The 26,147-nt window shown below is 45.4% G+C and overlaps 1 protein-coding gene and 1 long non-coding RNA gene across 2 annotated transcripts in view; both read right to left on the bottom strand.

Annotated features, from left to right (window-relative positions):
- Positions 1-20,049, bottom strand: part of LOC128850433 (uncharacterized) — a 28,422-nt gene extending 8,373 nt beyond the window's left edge. The window contains exons 1-3 of the long non-coding RNA XR_008447869.1: positions 19,740-20,049; positions 15,642-15,773; positions 14,138-14,239 (exon numbers count right to left, since the gene is read on the bottom strand). This is a non-coding gene — a long non-coding RNA (uncharacterized LOC128850433). The remainder of the gene's footprint in view (positions 1-14,137; positions 14,240-15,641; positions 15,774-19,739) is intronic.
- Positions 20,050-20,733: 684 nt separating this feature from the next.
- KLF4 (KLF transcription factor 4) lies at positions 20,734-24,909 on the bottom strand. The gene is given in 5 exon segments (XM_054055396.1): positions 20,734-21,839; positions 23,347-23,511; positions 23,602-24,457; positions 24,579-24,701; positions 24,704-24,909. Coding segments are annotated over 5 exon segments (1,395 nt in total). The 5' UTR covers positions 24,779-24,909; the 3' UTR covers positions 20,734-21,663.
- Between the last annotated feature and the right edge of the window lie 1,238 nt (positions 24,910-26,147).

Below are 26,147 nucleotides of genomic sequence, written 5' to 3' on the forward strand. Positions count from 1 at the left end.
GTCCGACAATATGATGCAGTGTTTTAAGTTTTACAGAGTTTTATCCCCTCTTGATGTACTACACCATGCAGCTGAGTGTGCTCACCTGCTGGCTAGAGCTAATCAGCCCTGGAGGTGCTTGTCCTGGGGAATGCATTTGATGCCAGGGATGCCCTGCGCATGTGGACATGCTGCACCTCTGCTGTGAGACAGCACACATGTCAGAGAAGCTGGTCAAAGGATTGGAGTTTCTCCCTTGATATTGGCTCAAGGGTAGAAAACTGGCTTCCTATCCACATTGCAAGGGGGAGAATGTCATTTGAGGGTCTAAACTAGTTTTTAATTTGTGCTGAAATGGGAGATGCCAGAGATGAGCACAAATCCTCCAAGGTGCAGTGGGGGCAGGTGAATGCATGTACTTGGCTAATGTCAAAGCTGTTTTCCTGGCACTCTAAGCCACATCACTCTTTCTGACACAAAGCACAGCAGCATTCCAAATGGTTCGCAGCTGGTAGCTGTCTGTTCATGTGGTTGTTGGTTGGGTTTTTCTTTTCCGAAGTGACAGATTTGTTGCTACATCAGACACACACTGACGTGGATGCCTTATGAATCATATGTCTACTTGCTTTCATCAGTGTGTGCTACAGCCTCAATACTCATTATTAAAGGGACGGGAAGGCTTGTGTGTAAACCAGGATTTACAATGGGCGTTAAAAACCTGTCACATGCAGCACAAAGCACAAAACTAATAAATGTTGCTATACAAATCCAAATATTCTAAGCAGGGCCTCCCCACTGATGCTTTGGTTTCAGTTTTGCTGTGGTCTAGTCTTTCAACTCTGATACGTCTTGTACATTTCCAGGTGAGATGCACAAAGTGTTTCAGTTGTTTTAAGAGGGGGCAGGAGCGTTTGTGTTTGAGGTCTGCTCTGGCTGGTATAAATAGAAAGATAACTGCATGAAAGTTGAGACTTGGTTGGGAACAGGGATCTGTAATGACCTTTTCCATTTCTACAAGGTGTGAATCTTCTCGTTATTCAAAGCAAAGCAGTAAGAACTATCAGCTTACTTTTGAGGGAGAAATGACAAGGATAAATCAATGCTGCATGGTTGGTTTTTGCCTTCCTAGAACAAACTGGTGTAGGAAGTTGGGAGGCAATGGGTCCTTAGATGTGTCTCTCTTGGATTGCTAGCCCAAATTCCAGCTATTCATGTTAGTAATGAGAAGAATCAGACTCTTTGTCCAGGACCTGAGAAATGGAAGTCATCTTCCTGCACCTAAAAGTATCTCTAGGTTGGTGGGAAATTATTCCTTGCACCAAAATATAAAAGCTAATGATTTAAATGGTATGGGATTTGGGAATTTTGTTTGCTTGATATTTTTGAAGCATCTTTTAAGCCAGTGTAGATTTGCTGTTGTTTGCCATCCATTGTGCTCTGACTGTGGCTGGCTGGGTGTCTGTTTCAAATGCCAGAGTAGGATTTCCTATAAGAGGTGAAACTTCCAGGATTTTTAGGCTAAACAGCTCTTCCTGACATGCCTTTTGCCAAATGCATTTACAAACCTCACCAGGGTCCTGGCAAGCCTGCCTGGATCAGGCGTGTCCAATTATACACACAGCAGCAGCATCCAAAATAGGCCACTCCTCCTGGCATGCAGCTCTGCAGCACCAAAAGCATGCTGGAGCCGCTACATTGCAGCCAGCAGACTAACACCAATTTGCTATGATTAACAGCCCTCCTGTGGTTTTCCAATGGAAATCTCTGCAGCAGCAGGCATGAGGCAGTAATTTGCTGCAAGACCTCTGCTCTAGAGCGTATTATGAATTAGCATAACAGCTCTTTTCTATAAGTGCTTTTGGATCACTGGACAATGATTACACCATGTCCTTTCTTGGCTGGCAGGTTCGTATTCTTGGAATAGCAAGGCGTGCTCTAAACCAGTTACAATTCTAGCTGGGCTGCTGCTTTGATGCCAACTGTGGGGTGTCCGAGCCATTCCTATTCTCCTGCACCTACACGTATCCCCTCACAGGTTATCATGCTCTGGTGATGAGGTGCATTTTGCCTTTGAACAGGATGGAGGTAACCCATCTGTGTCTCTGGTTGCCTTCAGAGCAGGCATGCCAGCTTAGCAGCTCTCTTGTGTTTTAGCCAAGCCAGGGAGAGAATACAAAATCTGAACTTCTTCTCATTAATCCCCCCATGTAATTGTGACAGGCAGTGGCTGAGGCTTTTCCACAGCCATTGCCACGGAAGCAGAGCTGTAAGAGAGTATAGTGGTACTTCCTGTACCCTACTGAAGAGGAGACCACTGTACATTGAGGTGTTAGAAGTGATGCATCAGTAAACTGGAGGAGGCACTGGGCTGCATGGTGCTGCAGGTCCAGCGTGGCCTTCAGGCTCTACTGTGCTGCAGGCAACCCTCTGCTGTAGGGCAGCCTCAGCTCATCGCGATGGGCTGGTGATCATACAACCTGTGTGGCCTTCCCTTTATCTAAAAGTGCAGTAAGAAGATTTCATTTGACCCTCATCTTTATTTGACAGTAGTAATGATGAACAGAGTTGTTTTCTTGTAAGAAAATTCAATTATGTCTCAAATGACCAAAATGGGGTAACCCTTTCATGGACTGGATCTGCACAGCACACTGCACATTTGTTGGATCATTAGATGCTGCACAAGTCATGGTTGCCAGCACCTGAAGGGAGGTGACATTATCTACCTTTCTCTCTCCTTCTTTATGGTGTTAGCTTTAGTAAAAAGAACACTTCAGAAAGTCGCAGTGCCTTTCTTACAGGGAAGACAATGGACCGGCAGCTCCTGGTGCAAAAGCACTGTTGTGCAGGCAAGTTTACCACTGTAAACAAATAGCTGGACAGAACATAACAGTTCACGTTGAAAACTCAGTTCTGCAATGAGGAACCTGATTTTGCTGAGGTGAGACTGCTGCTGGACTATTTTAGCTTAGGCTTTTTTCGTAACGGGTTCTAAATATCCAGTGGAAAGGTCAGACCCTTCAAACTGAATCTATGCATTTACAGGCAAGCAAATAAATTAAAAAAAAAGTTTTTTAAAAAAATCCGTAAATTACATGTGAGGGTGCATATGAACACAAAGATGGAATGCTACGGAGAGAACTGCTACAACTGGCATGCAGTTAGCTAAAGACACCCTGTCCCAGAACGAGAAGGGTTAGCAGCAGCCTCAGGTGTTTTGAATTTAGCTCTTGCGGTTAGGCTTGGCGACAGCTCATGTGCATTTCCAGATGCTCTACCAGCAACTTTCTGAAGGTGGTAGTGTTCTCTTCTTCAAATTTGCAGCTCTCATTGCAAATGAGTAAGTTAAATGCCTGTCTGCTGCAGGGATGACAAAAAGCCAGGTGGAGGAAAGAAAGCCAACAGGGGAAGCCCTTGCAGAAGTTAATCTGCACTGTACTGGTGATCTGAAATCTGTTCTCTTCATCTCAGTGAAGAAGAATCTCCACTGCGCAGTGCTGAGGGCTCCTTCTCACAGGTGTTAACTCATTTATCCCTTTTTGGAGGAAAGTGAGGGCACGACACAAAGCTGCACAGAATATTTTGGTCATTGCCTTGTTTTAGTGCTCTAAAAAGTGGTGTAGAGAAGGAGATCCTTCTGCTTGGCCTCCCCATGTCCCAGGGAGGGGAAACTGAAAAATAGTGCTAAGGTATTTAGATCATCTGCGCTGTCTATTCTAATTTTGGTGACTCAAGTAGGGACAGAAACACTGTATTTTGTGGAGAGAATTGGAAATGCATTCCATTTCATTCCGCATTTGCAAGTGCCACATCCTAAGGAGACTTTCTTTGCTGAGAAAACTATAGGTAGGCAGGACAACAAAAGTCAAAGGGAATCAAAGGTCCTAGTTCACAGCAGGCTGGTACTTAAACTTGACTGTTGAGAATCTGAGTTTTGCATGTGTCCTGCCTCAGACAGGAGGAAAAGTTTCTGTTGGTAATACCCTGTGTGCAATATTTTATTGAAAAACATCCACAGTGATACTTGAAGGCCATTTACTGTTATGAAAACTTGCTTGTGACGTGTATAGCATGGGAGACTGTATCCATGCAGCAGCTGACCTGGGATAATGCAAAACAATGAGGCACAGGACACCTAAAGCTCTTAAATACCTGCTTGGGGGTTTGAGTCCATAAGTAGTCATGATACCACAAACAGGGCCAGATCTGTAGTGTGGGCAGTAACATGGGCTCCATGGCTGATAAAAGCCTGGATACTCATGTTCAGTGTAATACTAGTAGAAAAACTACTTGATAGAGGAATACTTTTCCAGATCTAATTTCTGCTTCTTCATATGCATAGAATTTTCCTTAAGATTTCCTTGAGCTGCAGAGCACAAGAAGTTACTCCTTATGCTTTACTAACAAACTTCCTACTGTGCATACTAGTCCATAATATCAACAGCTGATCAGAGACATAGTGACAGCAACCTCCCTTTAAAGCACATAGTTCTGTGGATACCAAGATGGCCAATAAAACAGGACTGCTGTCACTTATGTTTTGTTTTGGAAGTAGAACAGGAAGAAAACAAGTGACTTAGTGACAAAGTCCTTCAAGCTGCTTCACATGGAACAACCATGGCCAAGGACATTCTGAAAAACCCAGCCCTCATAATCATTGAGATGTGGGCAGAAAGTTTGCCCGTCAGAGTGATGATTCCACTGCTAATTTTCCACTGTTAAAGTAAGTCAGCAAGCATTGAGAGGATAGGATATACTTTATTAACAATTATTCACTTATCTTAAATAAAAGAAGACAAAATAGAAAATTTATGCCAGATATAAAATAGGTTTTCATGTCTTTGCTTACCAGCTCAGCCATTGATCTGAAATCAAACCAAACCAAAGCCTTGTGATGCTGGTCTCTAACCATCTCTCCAGGAAGCAGTTTGAGATGAAGACAGGAATTCAATTTAATCATTTTTGGAAAACAAACAAAAAAAAAAACAAAAACCAGAAATAGAAATTACAGCATCCCTGAAGTCACTGAAGTATTTTGAACTGCCTTTTCAGAGTCTTAATAAAAGATGGATAAACAGGTTCCAAAAATATGTGAAACCACCACACCTAAGTCCTAGCCCATTTCTAGCATTAAAATGTTAAATTAAATTAAATGCTTTCAAAGGCTTTGAAATGTTTGCTGATTATTTATGTGATGGCAGTACATTCAAGCCCAGACAAAAACAAGACCCCCATACCACGCACAGCTCTTGCCGCCTTAAACAGTCAGGGCTATGCTTCCAAAACACCAGCGTGCTGCATCTTTTAAAACTGGGTTACAGACTGCAGTGACTTGAAAAGGCTTCAGAGGATCGTTCTTAGACACTGACAGCCTTTTAACTCTTGCTATTTTCCTTTGCATGCTGCTCTGCGGCGATCCCTGTCACGGCTGGCTGGATACAGCAGCAACCCAGGAGCAGAAGCATGGTCCCGTTTCTCTATTATTCCACAGTCCACAAATACTGTGCTTTTTAAACCTTTGCACATCGACTGCCTGTCTGATTTTCTCCATGAAGATAATCCTGAAACTGCACTTAATGGCTAGGACACAGGGAAACTTTGTGCAAGTTCCCAGAATATTTGTAGATGCAACAAGGGTAAAATAAATGGATTGATTAGATTCATTTTACCCACTTAGCTAGAATGTTGGGGCAAAGGTTATTTTGCCACAAGTGTTTATCTTGCTAGTTATGATTCACCTTGCCAACTGTTGCCATATAACTAGAACAAATTTATTCTTGTAACTAGAGAAGCATTAATAACCATTTTATCAGTCAGATGTCTAAAAATCTCGTTTGCTGTTCTAATGCACAACCCTAGCATAGAAGGCTGAATTCAATGGCCTGTTTGGCTTCTGTATCCCCTGTGGAAATTTTAACTTCCTCTTCAGAAGAACTAAACAAACTGCTTGACATATTTAAAGCTGAAATGAAAAAAAAAAAAAGTATGAAGGGTGAGTAGTTCGCTGAATGTCCTGGAGGGCCTTAGTTGTGCTCTTCAGCTTAATGTTGGCTACAACCACCAGGCTGGAGCCATGCATATGTACCCGAGGCTTAAATAACCCGAGTCTCACAGAGACTGTCTTTGGTTACTGCTTTGCATATTCAGGTGGTAAGAGGAGGCAGCTCAGAAGTCACTGCTGCATGCCAAGCTGAGCCACCACCAGCACATGAACTGTCTGGACAAGAGGAGGACCTGGACCTTGAGGAGGAATCTGCAAATGTCTGACTTGGACGCAGCGCTGCTCACAGTAGCCTGTGGAGACATGGCTGCACTGCCTGTGTGCCAGAGAACACCAGCTCTGGCACAAGCATGTCAGCAAGAGCCAAGATCTATTTTCATTTCAAACAGTTCCCCAAAATAAATAAATAAATAAAGCTTGAAAAAAAATGTTGTCAGAAACTATCCTGAAAAAGAGAGTGAAAAGTTCTCCTCCTGATACATACAAAGTCAATTAGCATGTTGCTAAATACATGCTGGGAGATATCATCATAATAGGAACAATCAGGTCATTTGAATAGCCAAATATGCTTTTATGCCATATTTGTTTACCTTGTAGAGCATATCCGTGATATGCATCTAAATGCCAAAGTCTGTTTCTTGTTAGCACAGTAATTCCTCCTCCCTTCAGCTATCAGTGCGTTCCTTGTTTGTACCTGTCAAGGGTTGCTGAAACTTATAACTGTTGGTTTAAGCAAATGTGCAGTCCTTCACCAACAGGAATATCCTGTTTAGGGGAGCACTTCAAGGTGCCAGTTACAGTAACTTAGCTTTATACTGCACAACAGACCACTCCATGAAAAAAAATGAAGAGTTGTTACAAGTAAGGGAGCTCTTTTCTAGAAACCTAATCATTTGTCTAAGCAGAGACATTGATTTTTCCGCTAACATGGATGTGAATGCTTAAGTTGCAGTTAATCTGACAGCAGCAGAGAAAGTTCCTCTCAGTGCGAAGAGGCTGGTAATATATGACAGCATCTGAGTGCTAATGAAAGTAGCCAAACATGAGGCTTCCGTCAAGGTTGGTTCTCTCTTGAGCTGCAGCTTATCGGGAAACAGCACAGCGCTTAAGCAAAGTCCTAGTCATTACACTCAGTCCTATGCCAAACAAACAGCAGCCTAAACATGCAAAGCTAGTGGGAATAGGGAAGTGATCTTTGTTCCTCTTCTAGGTGTAGGAAGCTGAAACGCAGTGAAGTTCTGGCACTAATTCAGCAAGGTGTTTAAGCCTGTATTTAATTTTTAAGCTCTGAAATGCGTGGGTGGGAGCTGGCTCCATGAAGTCAAAGGCAAAACTCACATGAAGTAGGATTTTGCCTTCTCTATGAAAGTGTTTTGGGAGGGAAATAGCTTGCCTCAGGTCACACTGGGAGTCTGTGGCAGTACTGGGAATTGATGCCAGATCTCTGGCATCCTAAACTAGTGTCTTAACCTGTTTCTAACTTACTGCATGCTTCCTCCCAACACATCATTGGACACATCTAGATACATTAGATATCCCTGAATGACTATAAGCCCGTCATTTGTTTTGGCCAGCTTTGGAGTGTGAAGATGAAATATACAGATTTTATTTCATCCTCTGAGCGATGTTTAAGTAAGATACAAACAAACAAACCTGAATGCATGCTTATGGAGGATTGTGTTATGTGAAGTCCAGTTCGGGAATCCTCAGCATAAGAAGGAGATGGAGCTGTTGGAACGGGTCCAGAGGAGGGCTACAAAGATGATCAGAGGGCTGGAGCACCTCCCATACGAGGACAGGCTGAGAGAGTTGGGGTTGTTCAGCATGGAGAAGGGAAGGCTCCAAGCAGACCTTATAGCAAACTTCCAATACCTGGACGGGCTACAGGAAAGCTGGGGAGGGACTGTTCACAAAGGCTTTTAGTGATAGGACTAGGGGCAATGGGTATAAACTGGAGAGGAACAGATTTAGACTAGACATGACGAAGAATTTCTTCACTGTGAAGGTGGTGAGGCACTGGCAGAGGTTGCCCAGGGAAGCTGTGGCTGCCCCATCCCTGGAGGTGTTCCAGGCCACGTTGGATGGGGCCTTGGGCAGCCTGGTCTGGTCGGAGGTGTCCCTGCCCATGGCAGGGGGTTGGAATTAGATGATCTTTAAGGTTCCTTCCAACCCAAGCTATTTTGTGATGATTCTATGATTCTACGATGTACATCATTACAGAAGCTCCATTTTCAGGCATCAGCGAGGCAGAGAGCTAAAAGCCAAGAACTATGACATAGCATTGGCTTACGCAGGTATCTTATTGCTGTATTGAGCTTCTTTCCTAAGCTTTTAAAGCTGGAAAACATGGCTGCCTTTGCCAGAGATTTCCAGGCAGCTCCGCGCACCGATTTATTCCTTCAGGAGCCCCCGGGCTGCTCGCAGCCCCCCGAGCCCAGCAGCGGCTTTGAGACACCTCCTCTTCTTCTCCTCCGGCGTCTGCCGGGCTTTTGTCGCTGTTGTTAAGGCTGATCGTCGCGGCCAGCCCGCAGCCCTCACGGGGGCACTAGAAAACAATTAATCACGGCTCGACTGGCCGGTTTGCAGCTGCTGCTTCTGCCCTGTGGCTGCCAGCTCCTCCTTCGCACTCTGCTCACCTGTCTTCTATCAGCAGCGAGAAGCTTTCAGGGTGAAGCCTACACCTACTCTATAAGCCACTTACGCTCTGGAATAGCTCCGCATTGCTAAGCCAGGCAAATGTGAATGCCGCCTGATCTATTAATGCTCGCTAAAAGACTTTTATCCAGCCACTGGGTACCAGAAAGTGGTGGCTCATATAGCTCAGCCTTCTTTTCATGTTCTAGCAGCAACGCTTCATCTTGTTTGCCTTATATAAAACATCAGCATGAAAAGGAAAAAAAAAAAAAAAACCCAACAACACACAACCCAACAACTCAAACATCTGGAAATATCATTATTCTCAGCATTCAATTAATACTGTGGTTATTCAGTCCTGAAAATCATCATATGGGTTTTTTGACCTAGAAGAAAGGCAATAACTCGTTTGTTGTCAGAGCCAAATTCTGCTTATGTGGCCTTTAGAAACCAGAGACAGATGTATCTGTAGGAACTGATTCAGCCAGGTTAAAGAACACGTGAGCAGTACCTGAGGGTGATAAAAAAAACCCCTGGCTTACGTATTTCCCTGCCAGAAATAGAATGCGAGGAGGAATACAAACACTGCTGAAGGGTTTAACAAGTGACTAATAGTGTCACTTGAAGGGACAACCTGAGAGGCAGTTCTGAAGGACAAAGGAGTCCAGGAAGGCTAGATATTCTTCAAGGTGGGAGTCTTAAGGACACAAGAGCAGGCTGCCCGCATGTGCCAGAAGATGGCTGGCAGGGAAGCAGACTGGCCTGGCTGAACAGAGAGCTATGGCTGGAATTCAGGTAAAAAAGGAAAGCTTATAGGCTTTGGAAGAAGGGGCAGGCAACTCAGGAGGACTACAAAGATGTCATGAGGATATGCAGGAAGAAAGTTAGAAGAGCCAAAGCCCAACTAGAACTAGTAGCAAATTAGGATACTAGAGGAAAAGGAAGATCAAAAGTGTTTCTATAAATTATTGATCAGAAAAAGGAGAGCTAAGGAGAATTTCCAGCCTTAATTGGATGCAAGGCAAACTTAGTGACAAAGGCTGAGGTACTTAATTCCTTCTTCTCCTCAGTCTTTTAATAGTAAGACCAGTCATTCTCTGGGTACCCAGAACCCTGAGCTGGAAGTCAGGGTTGGGGAGTAGAATGGAGCCCCTGTAATCCAAGAGGAAATGGTTAGTGATCTGGTGCTCCACCTAGACACACAAAAGTCTGTGAAGCCAGATAAGTTCCACCTGAAAGTACAGAAGGAACTGGCAGAAGTGCTCACCAAGCCAATTTCCATCATTTATCACCTGTCTTGATTAAATGGGGAGGTCCCACTTGACTGGAGATTTGCAAACGTTATGCCCATCTCTAAGAAGGGCAGAAAGAGGATCTGGGGAACTACAGGCCTATCAGCCTGACCTCAGTGCCAGGGAAGGTTATGGAGCAGGTCATTTTAGGTGCCATCACATGGCCCTTAGAGGATAACCAGGGGATCAGGCCCAGACTGCATGGGTTTAGGAAAGGCAGGTCCTGCCTGACTAACCTGATCTCCTTTTATGACAAACCAACCCACTTACTGGATGAGGGAAGACCAATGGATGTTGTCTGCCTATGCTTTAGTAAAGCCTTTGACACTGTTTCCCACAGCATTGTCCTGGAGAAACTGGCTGCTTGTGGTTTGGATGGGTGCATTCGTTGCTAAGTCAAAAACTAGCTGGATGACCGAACCCAGGGAGGTGTGGGGAACAGAGTGAAATTCAGTTGGTGGACGGTCACAAGCAGTGTTCCCTAGGGATTACTGTTGTGGCTGGTTCTGTTTAATATCTCTGTCAATGATTTGGATGAGGGCATTGGGTCCACGCTCAGGAAGTTTCAGGTGACAGCAAAGTCAGTGGGAGTGTGGATGTATTTTGAGGGGTGGAAGGCTCTGCAGAGGGATCTGGATGGTCTGGATTGATGAGCCAAGGCCAACTGTATGGGGTTCAACAAGGCCAAGAGTTGAGGAGTCCTGCACTTGAGTCACAAAAAAACCCATGCAGTGCTACAGGCCTAGGGATGAATGGCTGGAAATCTGCCCAGCGGAAAAGGATCTGAGGGTGTTGATTGATAACTGGGTGAATATGAGCTGGCAGTGTGCCCAGGTGGCTTGGAAGGCCAATGCCATCCTGGCTTATATTAGAAATAGTGCGGCCAGCAGGACTAGGGAAATGATTGTGCCTTTGTGCTGCACACTGGTGAGGCTGCACATCAAATACTGTGTTCAGTTTTGGGCCCCTTAGTACAAGAAAGACATTGAACTGCTGGAGTGTGTCCAAAGAAGGGCAACAAAAAAAGGAGGCTGAGGGGAGACCTTATTGCTCTTTACAACTACCTGTAAGATGGTTAGTGTAAGGCGGTTGTTGGTCTCTTCTCCCAAGTAAGAAGGAAAGGGACGAGAAGTTGCCTCAGGTTTCACCACAGAAGGATTAGGCTAGATATTAGGAAAAATTACTTCACCAAAAGGGCTGTCAAGCATTGGAACAGGCTGCCCACAGAAGTGATTGAGTTGCCATCCCCAGAGGTTTAGCGGTCGACATGGGAGTGTTAGGTTTACAGTTGGGCTCAATGATCTTAAAGGTCTTTTCCAACCTAAATGATTCTGTGATTCTGTTTTGAACTTCCTGGAGGGTGCTATGAGGTATGTGCAGTTACAAAGGTGGCTAATTGCTTTTGAGGATCTGGGCTCTTTATGAGATGATCTTCAAGTATCAAAGTAGTACAGCTATTGCCTCTTTCTGAAATGGGAGAAACAAACTGCTTTAAAGGAAAGGGCCAGATTTACTTCCTCCAACAGGAATGTGTAACGAGTTCATGTTGTCTGCAGTTGGTGCTGCTGTGGGACTCAGACCAGCCCATGTTCTCCGAATTCTCTACAAGCGGCTGGTGGCTAGTCACCCTTGGGTGAGAATGATTTCTCTGCTGAAGGGAGGCAGCTTTTAAGAGCCAGCCATTTTTAAACACCGTCCTCTGTTTATCTGAGTGTGAATAGGGCTCTCCAAGTACTGCTATGCCAGGCACCACTGTGCTGGTCGCCCACCTGAGCCAAGGAGCATCTGCAGGACTGTTGCCTTAGCTGGTGCACAGCCTGCTCACAATTTTTTTTGTAGGAAAGCAAGATTTCCTTCACCTGGTACTGGGGAAGGCATCCGTGCTGGCCTGAGCTCTGTGAAATTCAGGCTCCCACTGTGACAGAGCTGACTGATGTGACTGCCAGACTGTTGCTTCAACTTCCAATATGAGGCTATTCTGGACCCATCATCAGCTTGTTCTCACAGTCCTTCAGATCGACTCTGCAAGACACCCATGATCATTGTACCAGATACTAGATGGACGTTTCACTATGAAATATTCCACAGAGTAGAAGGATACAGTCACCTTTCTTTTGAGAATGGGACATAAATCACACATGGAGGAGAGGTGACCAGAACCAGCTCAAGCTGCTTCCTGCTCAGAAAGCTCCTCCAGCCTCTTCCCAGGACTTGAGGCTTCTCTCCTGGAAACCCTGAGCTGAAGGGATAAGCTGACCCTTCCAGGAGTCCTGGCCATGCACTCGGTTTCACATAAACAACCTAAACACCAGCAACCTGCCCTCTTGAAAACAGTTCTCCTGGGGACCCTATAATTCCTCATTTAGGGATAATGTGTGTGTGTTAGTGCCCTTTCAGCCTACTCCTTGTTAAGCAGGCTGCATCTGGATGAGCAAGGAAGGCAGAAGCATGCCTCTGGATGCCCAGTCAGGTGTCAAATCCAAGCAAAGATACAAAAGATCTCAAAAGCAGTGTTTAATTGCAGGGCACAAATCTCTTCCAAAAGCAGAGCTTAACTTCTTTTCCCTCTCTGCCAAGAACATATGTATTTTGTATAGATTTAATTACGTGATACAAGAAAGGAAAAAAGATTTGCCCAGATACTATGGTGATGAGTACTATTGAAATGCCTATAAATAAATAAAAACACAGAGCAAAACCAGACATCTGCAACAGAGTATGGAGAAAAAAATCCAAACACAATCCAACCAACCAAACAAAAAAACCCTGTCTGGTGTTTTCTACATAGTAACCCATTTTAAAGAAAGAAAAGCTCCCCCAAACCTCTTTCTGACATCGGATTCAATGCTCATTTGGACTCACTCATTCTGTCACCCTCAAGAATCACAAGGTGGACACATCCTTATTTGTATTCTCCAATCTCTCCTTTCTGCTGCTGCTGTGAATCCTCACCACCTGAGAACTTGGTTTTGCATACTAAATAATGAGGATCCGGAACGCTGGGAACCTTGTGAACTTTTCCATCATTTGAATTTAGAGAAAAAATTGCCCTTTCACACACACACCAAGTTGAAAATCCTGTAATTTCACTTAAGCCATGGGACTCCAAAGGCTAGATCTTCACAAACAGCACTGAGCCATGAAGTCAGAGCTCTGTCTCCCAAACAAAACTATTAGCTTGGCTCCACAGCACAATTGCAAATTCCCTTGCAGCTAACTGGTAAGGTTAAATGGTGGGGTAGGGCAAAAAGGGAGTAAGGAAAGAGGGAGTAGAGGGTGAGAAAGAGAAAGAGAACTGGAACAGCAGACCCAGTGTACTTCAAAGAATTATCATCTGCTCCAGCTCAAAAGAGCTCTAGTTTTGATTCACTTGTGTATGAAAGAAGAAAATCAGAACAGCTGTCGCCCTATTACTTCCTTTAGCATTGCCAAGCCATTTTGGCTGTCTGCAAACTTTCCTCCTCCCAATGTCTCTCCTGTTTTCAAATAGCAGTACCTGGAGAGCCCTGTGAGCTTCCAGCCACAGGTATCTTGCTGAGCGGTCACTCTTAGTCCTGCCTGGGAAGAGGTGCCTGACTCAGCACAGCCATGGCATACATCCTGGGAAATTCGTCTTTCTCTTGCCACCTTACTCCCAGTAGCCAGCCAGTGGAAAGCAGCAGGCAGTGAAAAACCAAAAAAATGTGCAGAGTGACTTCTCTGGGCTGCAGGAAATTCAAATATCACATTTTATATACTATTTACATCCACAGAGGAAGAGACTTCTTTTCCATCTTGTGCCACTGGGCTTCCTAGTGGGATGGACAGTCAATATTTATTTAAATGACTAACTTCAGCAGAGCATGAAATAAAATGCTGGGAGAAGCGGGTCAGACAAAACATCTGACTTACCCAGTGGTTTGGGCAATACTTAAATTGTTCCTGTGTTCCATACTCTCCCATATCTCCCCTCTGCCTGCCTCCCTGCCTCCCGCCCTTGTTCACACACAGCTTCCAATACTGGACCCTGAAGATTCAAATCTTAAAACTTTTTCAAAGGGCAACCTATTTTTGTAATGCTTTGGATTTGCCTATGCAGTTCATTTGCATAGCCCCAAATCAGCATAAACCCTAACCTCATCTCACCAAGGGGATTTACCTGTAAACATCCAAATTTGATTTGCTAATGAAGTAGTTGGATTCCCAGACAGTTAAGATACACCTTGATCACTTCTTAGAAAGCTAATTTTCTCACCTGGAATGAATTTCAGTACCCAGTACAAAGGGACACTGTTTTTTTGACACTCGCTCTTCAAAATCTGAGACACAACACGGAAAGATATGCAGGAAGAGGATTCTGAAAGTGTAATCGAAGAGAAAAAGCTGAAGTTAATCTCACAAGGGTTAGACTTGAACTGATAAACACGGCTGTAGGTCAATTTCCCTTTCTATGTAACAATAAATGTAACAATAGCAAATATACCAGCCAAACAATTATTAACTATGCCTCAGTAATACATGTGTACAAATAAATAATGAGTAATTCCAACCAATGTGAATGTTTCGGTACATGAGGTGGAAGATGTTTTAACGAACTGTCTTAGATCTTGCTAAGATAAACGAAACCCAAGAAAATTCTGGAAAGTAGGGGTTTTTTTTGCTGTTTTCAGTAAAATGTGAAGAACACCAATCCTTAACCAAAATCCGTTGATGGGTGAGAGCTTCTCAGATATTCCAGTGATTAAAAAAACAGTAAGCCAAAACATCTTTTAAATATTGACTGAATTATTGTATCATGCTAAATTGTCCTGGTATTCTTCCAGCATAGAGTAGACTAGATTAACTCATCCATATGTAAAAATGCATGTATGCAAAAACTTCATATCTACTTTTCCCAAATTCATTAGAAAATACAACTGAAGTTAAATCTTTCCAGCCTTTGGCAGTAAACAACAAAAATTATGGCTGGTTGAGAGCAGGAGGTTAGATCCTCCTGCAGTGTGTAAGAAAGAGGAAACAGCAGGAAAGCAGCAGCTCTGGAAACTACAGAAAGGAAATACTTTCTTCTCCTTTCCCCCACCTCTATTTTTAGGCTAGTTCATAATTAACTGTGGAACTCCTTGCCACAAGGTCTCTCTGAAGCCAGAAGCTCAGGAAGGCACCAAAGAGGATCAAATATTTATTGAGTAACAGGAATCTGTAGAGCTACAACATAAAATAAACACAGGTTGGAAAGACTTCTGTGCTCCTCAAACTTCTGAGCCTGAACAAACCTGTAATCATCAGGGCTTGGAAGACAGTTTTCCGGGGAAAGCGAGGTGGGATCAACCCAAAGATGCTCATCACCGGGCTATTTGTGCCTTAGTTACATTTATGGCTGGTGGCTGAGGCCGAATACTGGTGGCCACTGCTCTGCCCTGGGCTCCTCCACTTCTCCACAGCACAATTAAAGGAAACCCAGGTGCCCCAACAATAACAAGTTGGTACCTTTGCATATGAAGCCTTGCCAGTAAGTATTACATTGTGAACACGGGAACTTTGACAAAGCAAATGCTGTTAGGAAGTGTTTACAGAAGGAAAGTAATCAAACATCTTGTACAGGTGACAGCGTCATAATAGAATTCTCTAAAGCTGAAAAGAGGTACTGGGGAGGAAGGAAGGCTGAGAGCAGTGAAATATTTCACTTTCCACTGGAAAGCATTTTTATTTTTTGAAACGCAACTAATAATCTGATGCACAGTCAACAAAATCAGCCATACCTTTTCAGGCAGGGGAGCCTGTTGCTGAAACTAACAGCCAAATCTAGTATATCCCAGTGCAAAGACAAACACATCCCTTTGGGTAGCCTCCATGGTTGTCTACAGCATCATTGACCCAGTAACGTTTGGAGCCTAAAGACAGAAATAAAACCTCATTCAGAGTTTGAAAAGTAAATTTCAACATGCTTCAGTAATAACTGTCAGTGTTGCCCCTAGTAGTTTATCATATTTGAACATTCAATATTTGTTTTTATCAGAAAAAAAAAAAAAAAGAAACGTAATGATGATGAACAGTAAGGCCCCAGGAGATCCCTTGTGCTGTAAGAATCCAGTTGAAGATCTGGACACCAAACAGCGATGACACTGTAAGCACGCTGCCACAGGCCCGATATGCAAATCTAACTCACAAAGGAACCTCCAGAAACACTTTTTCGCACATGTGAGTAAAGCCCTTGCTGCAGTGCTTCTACACATCAGGAAGCACATGGTGGGTTTAGGGAGGCCAGTGGCAAAAGCCTGTGAAGTTTTTCCATGTGGCAACTGAAAGCCAGCAAAATTTAAAAAAAAATCCCAAATTTTCCCCAGGCCAGAAAAATTGGATAGACTTCCCGTGCCTTTCTGTGGGTGGAGGACAAAGCAGACCTGACACTTCGCTGCTGCCAGCCATGAAAGCATCAACACTAGCGTGTGCACAGACACTTAATACCTTTGAGGAGGCTCTCAGCATATAAATCCCTGCATGCTGATAGTGGACTGCTGCCCATCAGACCACTTCTAACTGCTGTGGCTGCAGGGGAAATACTTCTGAGTAACCGTGGGATATCTGCTTCTACAATTAAGGGTCTCCAGCCAACCAATACAAGGAACCTGCATCGTTTTGTTGAATAAGGCCTGAAAGTTTAATAGCAGAGAACTTGAATGGCAAGACTTAAGCAAGCCTTAGCTTGTGCTTGATAGGCAAGCATGCTGTACCCAAAGCAAAATCATGCAAAACTTTTCAGGGTTGCAGCAAGATGGCTGCGGTGATAGCAGCACATGATTACCCTTCTGTTCACCCAGACTTCAGAGTGAAAGGAACTTGCCATGTTCCTGAAAACTTCTTGTTAATAATAAGCATGTCACAAGGCTGACCCCAAGCTGACCAGGTCCATGTGAAAATCACCAAGTCAATTATAAAAGCAGTCACTGCTCCAAGAGCCCAGAAAGCATTGCCCAAAAGAAAAGGTCCAGCTGCCTAATACTTCTTGTGTGCAGCCACTAAAGCCACTTGTCTTCTGTAAAACTATGGCCACTGATGCTCTAAATGTAGAATAAACATTAATAAGGCAGAAGCCACTTTTTCTCCTCCTGTCTTTCACATTATTAAGGTTTTAGCCTTGATTGCTCACAGGTAAGTATCCAAAGGTGAAAAGGAGACTAATAGATACCTATCTGCAGCCAGGGTGGAGAACAGGGCTGCAGAAACATCACCACCACCCACTTCCATGTCACAGAGACAACTTCTGGACTTGGTGGCAATGTCCTTAGTAGTAATGAAAATGTCCCCCGCTAAGTCATAGCAGGAGCGAAGGGCAGAGGAAACGTGAGTCATTCAGGTGGATGGCAGACAAGGGAATGTGGGTGTGTTACCCTGTGGCTCTAAGCCAATGTGACCTCAATTAAATTTTGGTGAATGATGGGCCTTTCCCTCTTTTATGCACATATTCTTCTGCTTGGTCTGCAAAGACATACCATTGAACCTACAGACAACTATTTAGTCTGGAGAGCTCTCCTGGCAAGTACAAGTGAACACGCAGCGTCAGCAGTGGTGGTAGCACTGGTGTTCCTCTCTCTGTGAGTTTTGCTCACCATACCTTGGGTTTACCTCCTCCAACCACACAGAATCGTAGAAATGTTATCATCCTGGCATTCCTACTACATCCAGACCCTTGCCAGAGCCCTACAGTGTAACTACTGGTTGGTCCATCCACATTTGCAGCCTGTTCCTATTCTCCAGCTGCCTTGAGAGCACACAACCTTCTAATTGTCAGGAAGGAGGAAAGCCCAGAGAGGAACACAGTTCACAACCAAGTTAATTTGGAAATTCCTGCACTCAAGTGCCATTAAAGTGTTTGCCAGGGACTTCAGTGGAAGCAGGCTAGCTCTAACATCCAGCACACTCCCATAGGAAACCTGTGTAAACTAATTCAGCTAAACCGTTAGCACTCGGGGTGATTAACCTCAAGAGTCTCTGATCTCCCCTTATTAATGAGAAGGAGAATGAAATTCACTGATTCATATCAGCTTAATATAAATCCTTGTGAGATTTGCAGTTGACTTCAGCAGTGGTAGGATCTGGTAACCTCCACAGGGTAAGAGCAACTCTCTTGCAAATACACCTTCATGTGATAGGGGACGGCTGAGGGCTTTAGTACTGGATTAAAATTAACAACCAAATCCAAAGCGTGCAAATTTCCAGCCTGTGGTGTGCAGCAGACAAGTGCACAGAAGCACTGCGGCTCTGCAAAGATTTTTATTGTGATGCCACTTTTGAATACTTGGCACTTGGTAGGCAGACATGTGCTATCTTGTTTCAAACAGCTCCATCTTTACATTTAGGTGTGCTTGAGAGAGATTTGGGCTAGGGGTGAGCAGGATTAAGAATGGCTGTAGTCTGACTGCAGAGAGTAATTCTCTGCCACAAAAACTATTGCCTTCAGTAGCTAAAATAGTGCTCTGCAGCAGCTCTGGAGGTGCTCTCCCCAAGTCAGAGATGCCATCTTAATAATCTCAAACCCTTCTTTTAGATGCCCTGGCCTGAGCAAAGTAGCACATGAAAATAGCTTTAGTAACACTAAACAAACCTCTTTTTTCAAGACACCTTTACAAGATTGCTTGGTGTTTTACATGTATTATGAGATATGCTTTTTGATACATGTGTTGTTCTACTGCATTCGTGTACAATCTTGCACCTAAGTGCAACTCCAGGACACTAGACGTAATGAAACAGGTGGCAAAAACAACATGACATTTCTAGTTCTACACCTAACTTATCAGACCAAAACTGGTTCAACTGCTCATTTCAGCATATTCCTCCCTGAGACCTCCTTAGGAACACAGAATGCCTCTCATGGGCTGCATCCTGTAGGGCAAAAAATGATTGTTGGCTCCTGTCCCAGAAGTAGAGGAGTAGTTTTTTGGAAATCTTTGAAGGAACAGTAGCATTTCTTTTTAAATACCAAACTACAACCATGCTTCTTGAGGTCTGGAAAGAAAGTCACACATGAGGACAGCTTGATTAGGACCAGGGGAAAAAAAAAGGAAAAAAAAAATCAAGTGGGAAAAAAGGACAAAGCTTTGTTTCAAGAACACCATCATTTGTGCAACTATAAACCTAGGGTCTATAAAATCATCAAGGAGAAACTGGAATTAGCTGGAGCAAATAATGCAGAACTAAATGCTTAGAGCATCTTATAAAATTCTTAAAGCTGCATAATGTCAGAACACTTGAAAAGCAAAAGAAACAAGTTTCTCAAATGAAATCTTCAGGTCTAAGACTGTTTGGATGTGTTGGGACTTAAAACTTCCACAGATATAAAAACTTCTGAGTGGGAGCCATACAGACGAGAGGTGACCCTGTAGATACTCAAGTAGGCTCCAGCATTATCAAGACGGAACAACATGTTTCAGCTGCAAAATTGACCTTGGATCTCTCCTGCTGAATCCACAGGCAGAGCAACAGAGGAGGTAAAAACAACTGGTTTAACTGTAAAAAGTCTTCACATGAAAAAAAACCTTCAGATAAAGGATGACTCATAACTTTAATTTAGCTTTAAATACTTGCTATTTGCAAACCAAACAAGACATTCCCTACTCCCTGTGTTACCTATAAACCAAACCAACAAAGATAGCTTTCAGATGAACAAAGCATTCCTACGAGATAAGGGGTGAGAAGTATTTTCTGCAACATTAAGTTACTTACACGGATTTAGAAAGAAATGGCAGCAATCACCACACAAAGAACACATCAAAATGTGAAATTTAATAGCACATTCGGAAACAAAAACTTAATCTTGCCTCTTTTCTGTCAATTAGTCCAGAAATATGAGTGGGTCTTACCTGTAATTTGCTTTCCATGCTCAGCTTTACTGAAATTTACATATATGCAGATTCCTAGCTGATTTTTAAACTTGTGGAAGAGGAATAGCTTCCTTCTTTCTTTCCTTTCCAAGATGTAGTGAGAAAAACAAGCCTAATCGTTGAGCATTCATGTTGAAATCCTACTGCTAAACGTTTGTAAGGAAAAGAGAGCAATGAGGTCCCCAAGGACAACAACAAAAATGGTAATGACCTGAGGCATGCAGCAGGCTCACTGCATTGAACTGCAGCAGACAAAGTGCAGTTGAAGGTACACTGGGGACTTTTTACAGCAACATGTCTTAAACGAGCAGCTATACAGTTTGAGGACTCTGCATGTTCAACCTTCCTAAGCTATGTATGCATACCAGGATTCCTACAGAAATTTTGGCTCTTGGGATACTGCTGAATTATTGCATTTCTAAGACAGAGCAGGCTTCAAAAGAAACTCCATGCAGTTCATTGTTAAAAGCTGTTTTATGCAGGCACTCTTCATTCCTTGAGTAAAGTCTAGTCTTCACAACACTACTCAGTTGATTTTCCTTCATTCACATGGAAGCAGTGACACCAGCTTATCCAAGAAGCCCAAGAAAATTAATTTTTCATGCTGCAAATACTACTACAAAAAAATTCCAGAAAGTCATCTCTGAACGCGCACTGTCTGCACAATGGTCCCAACAGACATATTTCCTCTAACAAATAATTCAAACTGAGTTACCCTAAAGATGGTAAATTAAGTTTCATAATGCAGGTAAGTGACAATTTGATTTTCAAAGCAAAATTTCTCAGCTCACCTTTTTTTGCTAATAACTATTACATCAGCACTGCACTTACACAACCCTATCTTTGTGATTCTTGAGACTACAAGCCTTTGCCACTGCCATCCTCCTGTGCCTTGGGAAACTCAACCACTAAGATAAACTTACTGAACTTTCTTTTGACATAATCCATGCACAGAAAAAAATTAGAGCAGCCATTCAGATAAAATATTATAGGTTTATTTAAAACTTATTTTCCACTTGAATATGCAAAATACAAATTCCAACACTTCGCAGTTTACAAATATACAAAATAAAAGTTTGCTTAAATTTATATTACATATTTATTATGTAAAGAACTATATAGAAAACATTTGTTCTGCTTAAGGCATATTTGGGAATAAACCATTGTACAAACTATTGCACATAGAAACCACAGTGCATTACAGACTGTCTGCATAAAGTTATTTTCTTTAAAAAACAATGATAAACCAGATTTATTCAACTGATTTAGGTCATAAATGGCAATCGGAAGACAAAAATAGTTCCTTGTCAGATATGCAGCAGTTTGAGAACTTTGGCTTCCTGTTTTTGGTACCTCTAGAACCAACAGTCACTAAGCACCATGAAATAGGCCTTTAAAACATAGTTCTGTACCTGAATTTTTCCTCCTCTTAACATTGTAATGGCTTTTAGAAGGAAAAAAAAAGAGAAGTACAAGATGACATTTACATCTAATATTGCATTGAAAGAAAATTAAGGGAATGTAATTTCCCTGTGTAATATCCCCACCCTCCAAATCGCACATAAGTCTGTTTAACCCTGATATCTGTGACTTCCAGTCACTCCATGGCATTTTGTAGTCCAGAAATAATTCAAGTTGGATTTACAAATGGAATGATAGAAGATCCAGTCATTGACCCCAATGTTTTTGGTTCTCTTTTCTTCTAAATGCATATATATATATATATATATATATATATATATATGTTGCAAAGTCTGTATGCAATTATCCCGCTTTTCCACTCTTTGGAAAACTTCACCTCTGTAGCGCTTAAACGGTGTTCTCTTTGTCTTGTGGAAGGACAGTCCTTGGGCTGTAAATACTGAATCTCTGCGGCAGTTAGGGAAAGATCCACTGCTTCCAATTAAAAGTGTCTCTTCATGTGTAAGGCAAGGTGGTCCGACCTGGAAAATGCTCTGTCACACCGCTGGCACTGGAAAGGGCGGTGGCCTGTGTGTTTTCTGTAGTGGCGAGTAAGTTCATCAGATCGGGCAAACTTCCATCCACAGCCTTCCCAGTCACAGTGATAAGGTTTCTCACCTTTAAAAAAAGATCGAAAGCAAACCAAATGAGTTCGGTTTTTGTGGCTACCACTCCTAACACCTTTAAGAAGTACCACCACATGTTGTCCTGGGTCAGAAAAAGGGTGATGTCGAAGAAAATGCAATGAACTTCTTGAGACAGCTGGAAGCAAATTATGAAGACTAACAGCGTTAAGACTGTCTTTTCAAGACATACAGGTACTGTAAATATCTGCATCACTGAAATCTTCATTAAAATGCTCATTTCCACTGTTTGTTTTGCACGCTAGGCTTCAGAACACAACTACAGATAACAGAGTGTATTTTTACCAGCCAGTGTTATACCACCAGATAGCAACCAGAAATAGCTCAGCAGACATTCTATTTAGAAAATTGTAGGTCTCAAGGATTAAAAAACAACTGAAAAATGTTTTCATTAGCTCAGTCTGATTAAGAACTCATTCTTACTGTCTTCACTATATAAAAAAAAAAGCTGTTGAAAGCAAGATGCCTTTCCTTGACAATTACAAACTCCCAGACCTATACATACTGAAGAAGGTGCCGACCAGCTCAGGGCAAACAAGAAGAACTGCTCACTTCACTGATTTCCCCCCCCATCACTGATATTAGCTGAAAAAGTAGCCTAACTACTGCACTACCATTAATTTCTCCCCTTCACATCTCCTCTCCAGGAGAAAGTTTTGAATCAAGTTCACTATTCATGGACTTAAATTATGCAAATCCTGAAGTTATTTAATCACTGTTACGGAATACTCATACCAGCGAAACCGCCCATGATGTACCTGCTTTCACAACATCGGTTACTGCAGCACCACACTCATCTTAAAGTTTAAAGTTTGAGCTCAGGCTTACATACACACTTCGGCAGGTTTTATCAAAATTCTAGCAGTAGTCAATCAACCACTAAAACTCTGTTTCTTTGGTGCTAGTGCAGGTGAGGAGGTGCTCCCACATGTAGGCAAGGCATTCCGTAAGTGCTGCCTACATAGCTGGAAGCCCCACTCACAATGAGCCCATCACAGTTTCCTCAGAATGGGAACAGCAGCTTGCAGACATGCACCATCTCTCACACTAGAGCAAGCCAAAGAGGCAAAACATTCAACCACTAAGAAAACAGTATCTGAGAGAGGTCTGCTCCCTTCTCAGAAGCGGGCCAACACCATCTAGAGCAACAAACCTCTGCTGACTTCCAACTACCTGCTACTTAGTTCACCACATAAGCAAGAGAGAAGCAATGAATTTTGCCTTGGCAAGAAACCCACCCACTCCTACCTCTGAGTCATTCTGAACCATTAAACAAAATGCCGAGCCAAGAAGCAACGACTGCACAGGACTTTATGTAGCCAAGGGGAGAGGGAAAAAAAAAAAGCCCAGAAACCCAGTAGAAAAGGGTTTAGACTTGCTACTGTTAGCCCTCCTTCCGTGTCCCTCACTTTTCAGTATTCAGGCAGCTCACTCCACGCTCCTCCGACTGGGGCATCCCACTGACCCTGCACAGAACTAACCTGTGTGGGTTCTCAGATGCGCCTTGAGATGAGAGCTCTTGGTGTAGGTTTTGCCGCAGCCTGCGTAGTCACAAGTGTGTGTGGCTGTCCTTTTCCTAGGCCATGACCGGCGTCCCCTCTTGGGCTTGGTCTCCTCCGGCAGGCAGCTCCCCGGCGGCATCAGCTCTAAAGACCGACAGGGAGGAGTGAGCGAGGCCGTGGCCAGCGCCAAAGCAGGTGTCCCAGCTCGCCCGCTGCCAGAGCACGGGGACTCACCTTGGTACTGGAGCGTGCCAGGCGGCAGCTGCTCAGGCAAGAAGGCAGGGTAACCAGTGGCCGACGGGTACCCCGGAGGCGGAGGCAGCGGCGGGTGGCTCAGCCCTGGGGCAGCAGGGAGACAGTCTCTGCCGCTCAGCATCTCCTCGGGCCCCATTGAAGGCGTCGTCCGGGCGGGCAGCGGGCGCCCCAGGGAGAAGTCGTGCTGGGGTGCTCCTCGCGGGCCACTCCCGTGCGGCGGCGGGGCCAGGGCACACGGCGGTGCTGCCTCCTGCTTGATTTTTGGGCACATCCGCGGCAGCGGGCTGTAGGGGGGCGCTCCAGGGCCCTCGGTGCCGGGCGGCGGGGCGGCGGGCGGAGGTCCGCTCTTGGGGCTGAGCCCCGGCTGGTTGTACTCGCCCACGGCTTTCACCACGAACTTGCCCTGCAGGCTGCCCAGGGGCGGCGGAGCCGCCGGCAAATACACCGGGTCCAGGTCGGGGCGCATCAGCTCGGCCACGAAGCCTCCCGAAGGGGACACGTCGGTGATGTCGGCCAAGTTGAAGGGTGCGGCAGGACCCGCGTCGCGGCTGCCGCCGTAGAGGAGGCCGGTGGGCTCGGGCCGGGGCAGCGGGTAGGCGAAGGGCCCGGCGGGGCAGGGGCTGGCGGCGGGGGCCACCACCACGGCGGCGGCGGGCTCCTGGTGCATGAGCGAGTTGGAGAGGATGAAGTCGAAGTCCAGCAGCTCGTTGAACTCCTCGGCGTCGCGGCGGGGCCCCAGGGGGGCGGCGGCCTCCAGCTCCGACGGCTCCGACGATTCCGTGGATCGCGGCGGCGGCGGCGGCCGCTTCAGCTGCGACAGCTCCTCCCGCCAGCGCTGAGGGAACACGGGCAGGGCTCAGCGCCCCGGCTCCCCGCCGCCCCGCCGCGCCCCAGCCGGCCCCGCCGCCGCCCCCGCCCCGGCCCCGTCCCGCGGCCGCCGCGACGCCGATACTCACGTTGCCGGGGCCCGCGAGCCGCGCCGCCTTCTCGCGGCCCGCGGCGCCCGCCGCGAAGGTGGCGATGGAGGGCAGGAGCGTACCACTGAGCGCCATCTCGCACTCGCCGGGGGGCTGCCTGCGGGAGGGGAGAGCACAGCGGCGTCAGGCGGCGGCGCGGCCGCGGGCGGGACGGGGACCGCGTCCGGCACCCACCGCATCCGCGCCGGGGCGTCGCGAGCCGCCGTGCCGAGCGCCGCCGAGGAAGACGGAGAGCAGGGGAGAGCCGTGCCGGTGCCTCGGCCGCTTCAGACGGAGGTGCGAAGGCGTTAGCGGCGCCACGGGCGGACGGCCGCCGCCCGGCAACGCGGCTCCGGTACCGTCAGGGCGGCGGCTCGAGGCGCTTCCCGGGAAGCCTCGGCCATCGGGGACGCCGGGCGAGGCGCGGTCGTGCCGCCAGGGAGCGAGGCGAGGAGGGAGGGGCCGGCGCGTCCCGTGCGCTGCCTCTCGCGCTGCCCGGCCCGCGCCCCGCTCGGCACTGCCGGCCGCCCGGCGCCAACGCCCGTCTCTTATAACCTCACCTCGCGCGCGCCACGCCCCCCCGTCGCCGTGGAGACGGCGAAAACAAACTGACACGTGGGGAGAGGGGGTGGCGCGCGCGTGCGCGGCGGGGGTCGGGGGAGAGCGGGGAGGGGAGAGAGACTCCCGCCCCGCCCGGCCGCGCCCGGCCCGCCCCGCGTGCCGCTCGCTGCCCCGTACCGAGCGTGTGACGCCACCGCGGAAAGCCGGGGGCGGGGCTGGCCGCGCGCGGGACGGCTCGCGCACCGCCGGCGGCCGCGGCTGGGGTGGGCGGTGGGGGGGGCGGGGAGCGCGCGCCTCGCCTCGCCCCGCCCCGCCCTGCGCGCGCTGGGTCGGACCGGGATGGCGAGCGGGGAGGCAGGGCGGGGAGAGGCCGTCCCGCAGCCCGCCCTGCCCTGCCCTGCCCGGGGCTTAGCGCAGCGCGAACCGTCGGTGTTCTGCCGCTCCTTCTCCTTTTTTAATTTTTCTGTAGCTTTTCTTTTTCCTGTTTATTTTTTTTGTATATTTTTCGTATTGTTTTCTTCTGTAATTTTATTTTGTTTCTACATTTTTTTGGTATTTTTGGCTTTTCCGTATTTTTCTTCCCCCCCTTACATTGTATCTTGTAATTTTATGTAATTTTCTTTGTCCTGTACTTTTTCCAGCATTTTTTTTCTTTTATCTATAATTATCTGTGTGTTTCTTTCTCCTGTACGATTTTTTGTCTGTATTTTTTCTTTTTTTTTATTTTGTGTAATTTTTTTTGATATTTCTTTCCAGTATTTTTTTTTTGTAAATTTTTTTGGTAATATTTTTCTTTCCTGTAGTTTTTTTTTAATTTTTTTTTCCCCGTGTTTTTCTTTTTGGCTGCATTTTTTTTTTTTTTGTAATCTCTTCTGTATTTTTCTTTTTTTTCTGTATTTTTTTCTCTGTCTATTTCTTATGTATTTTTCTGTATTTTTCTTTTTTTCTGTAGATTTTTCTGTAGTTTTTTCTGTATATTTCTCATCTAATTTTTCTGGTAGTTTTCTC

The sequence above is a fragment of the Cuculus canorus genome, chromosome Z, assembly GCF_017976375.1.
Source record: "Cuculus canorus isolate bCucCan1 chromosome Z, bCucCan1.pri, whole genome shotgun sequence".
Lineage (NCBI taxonomy): Eukaryota > Metazoa > Chordata > Aves > Cuculiformes > Cuculidae > Cuculus > Cuculus canorus.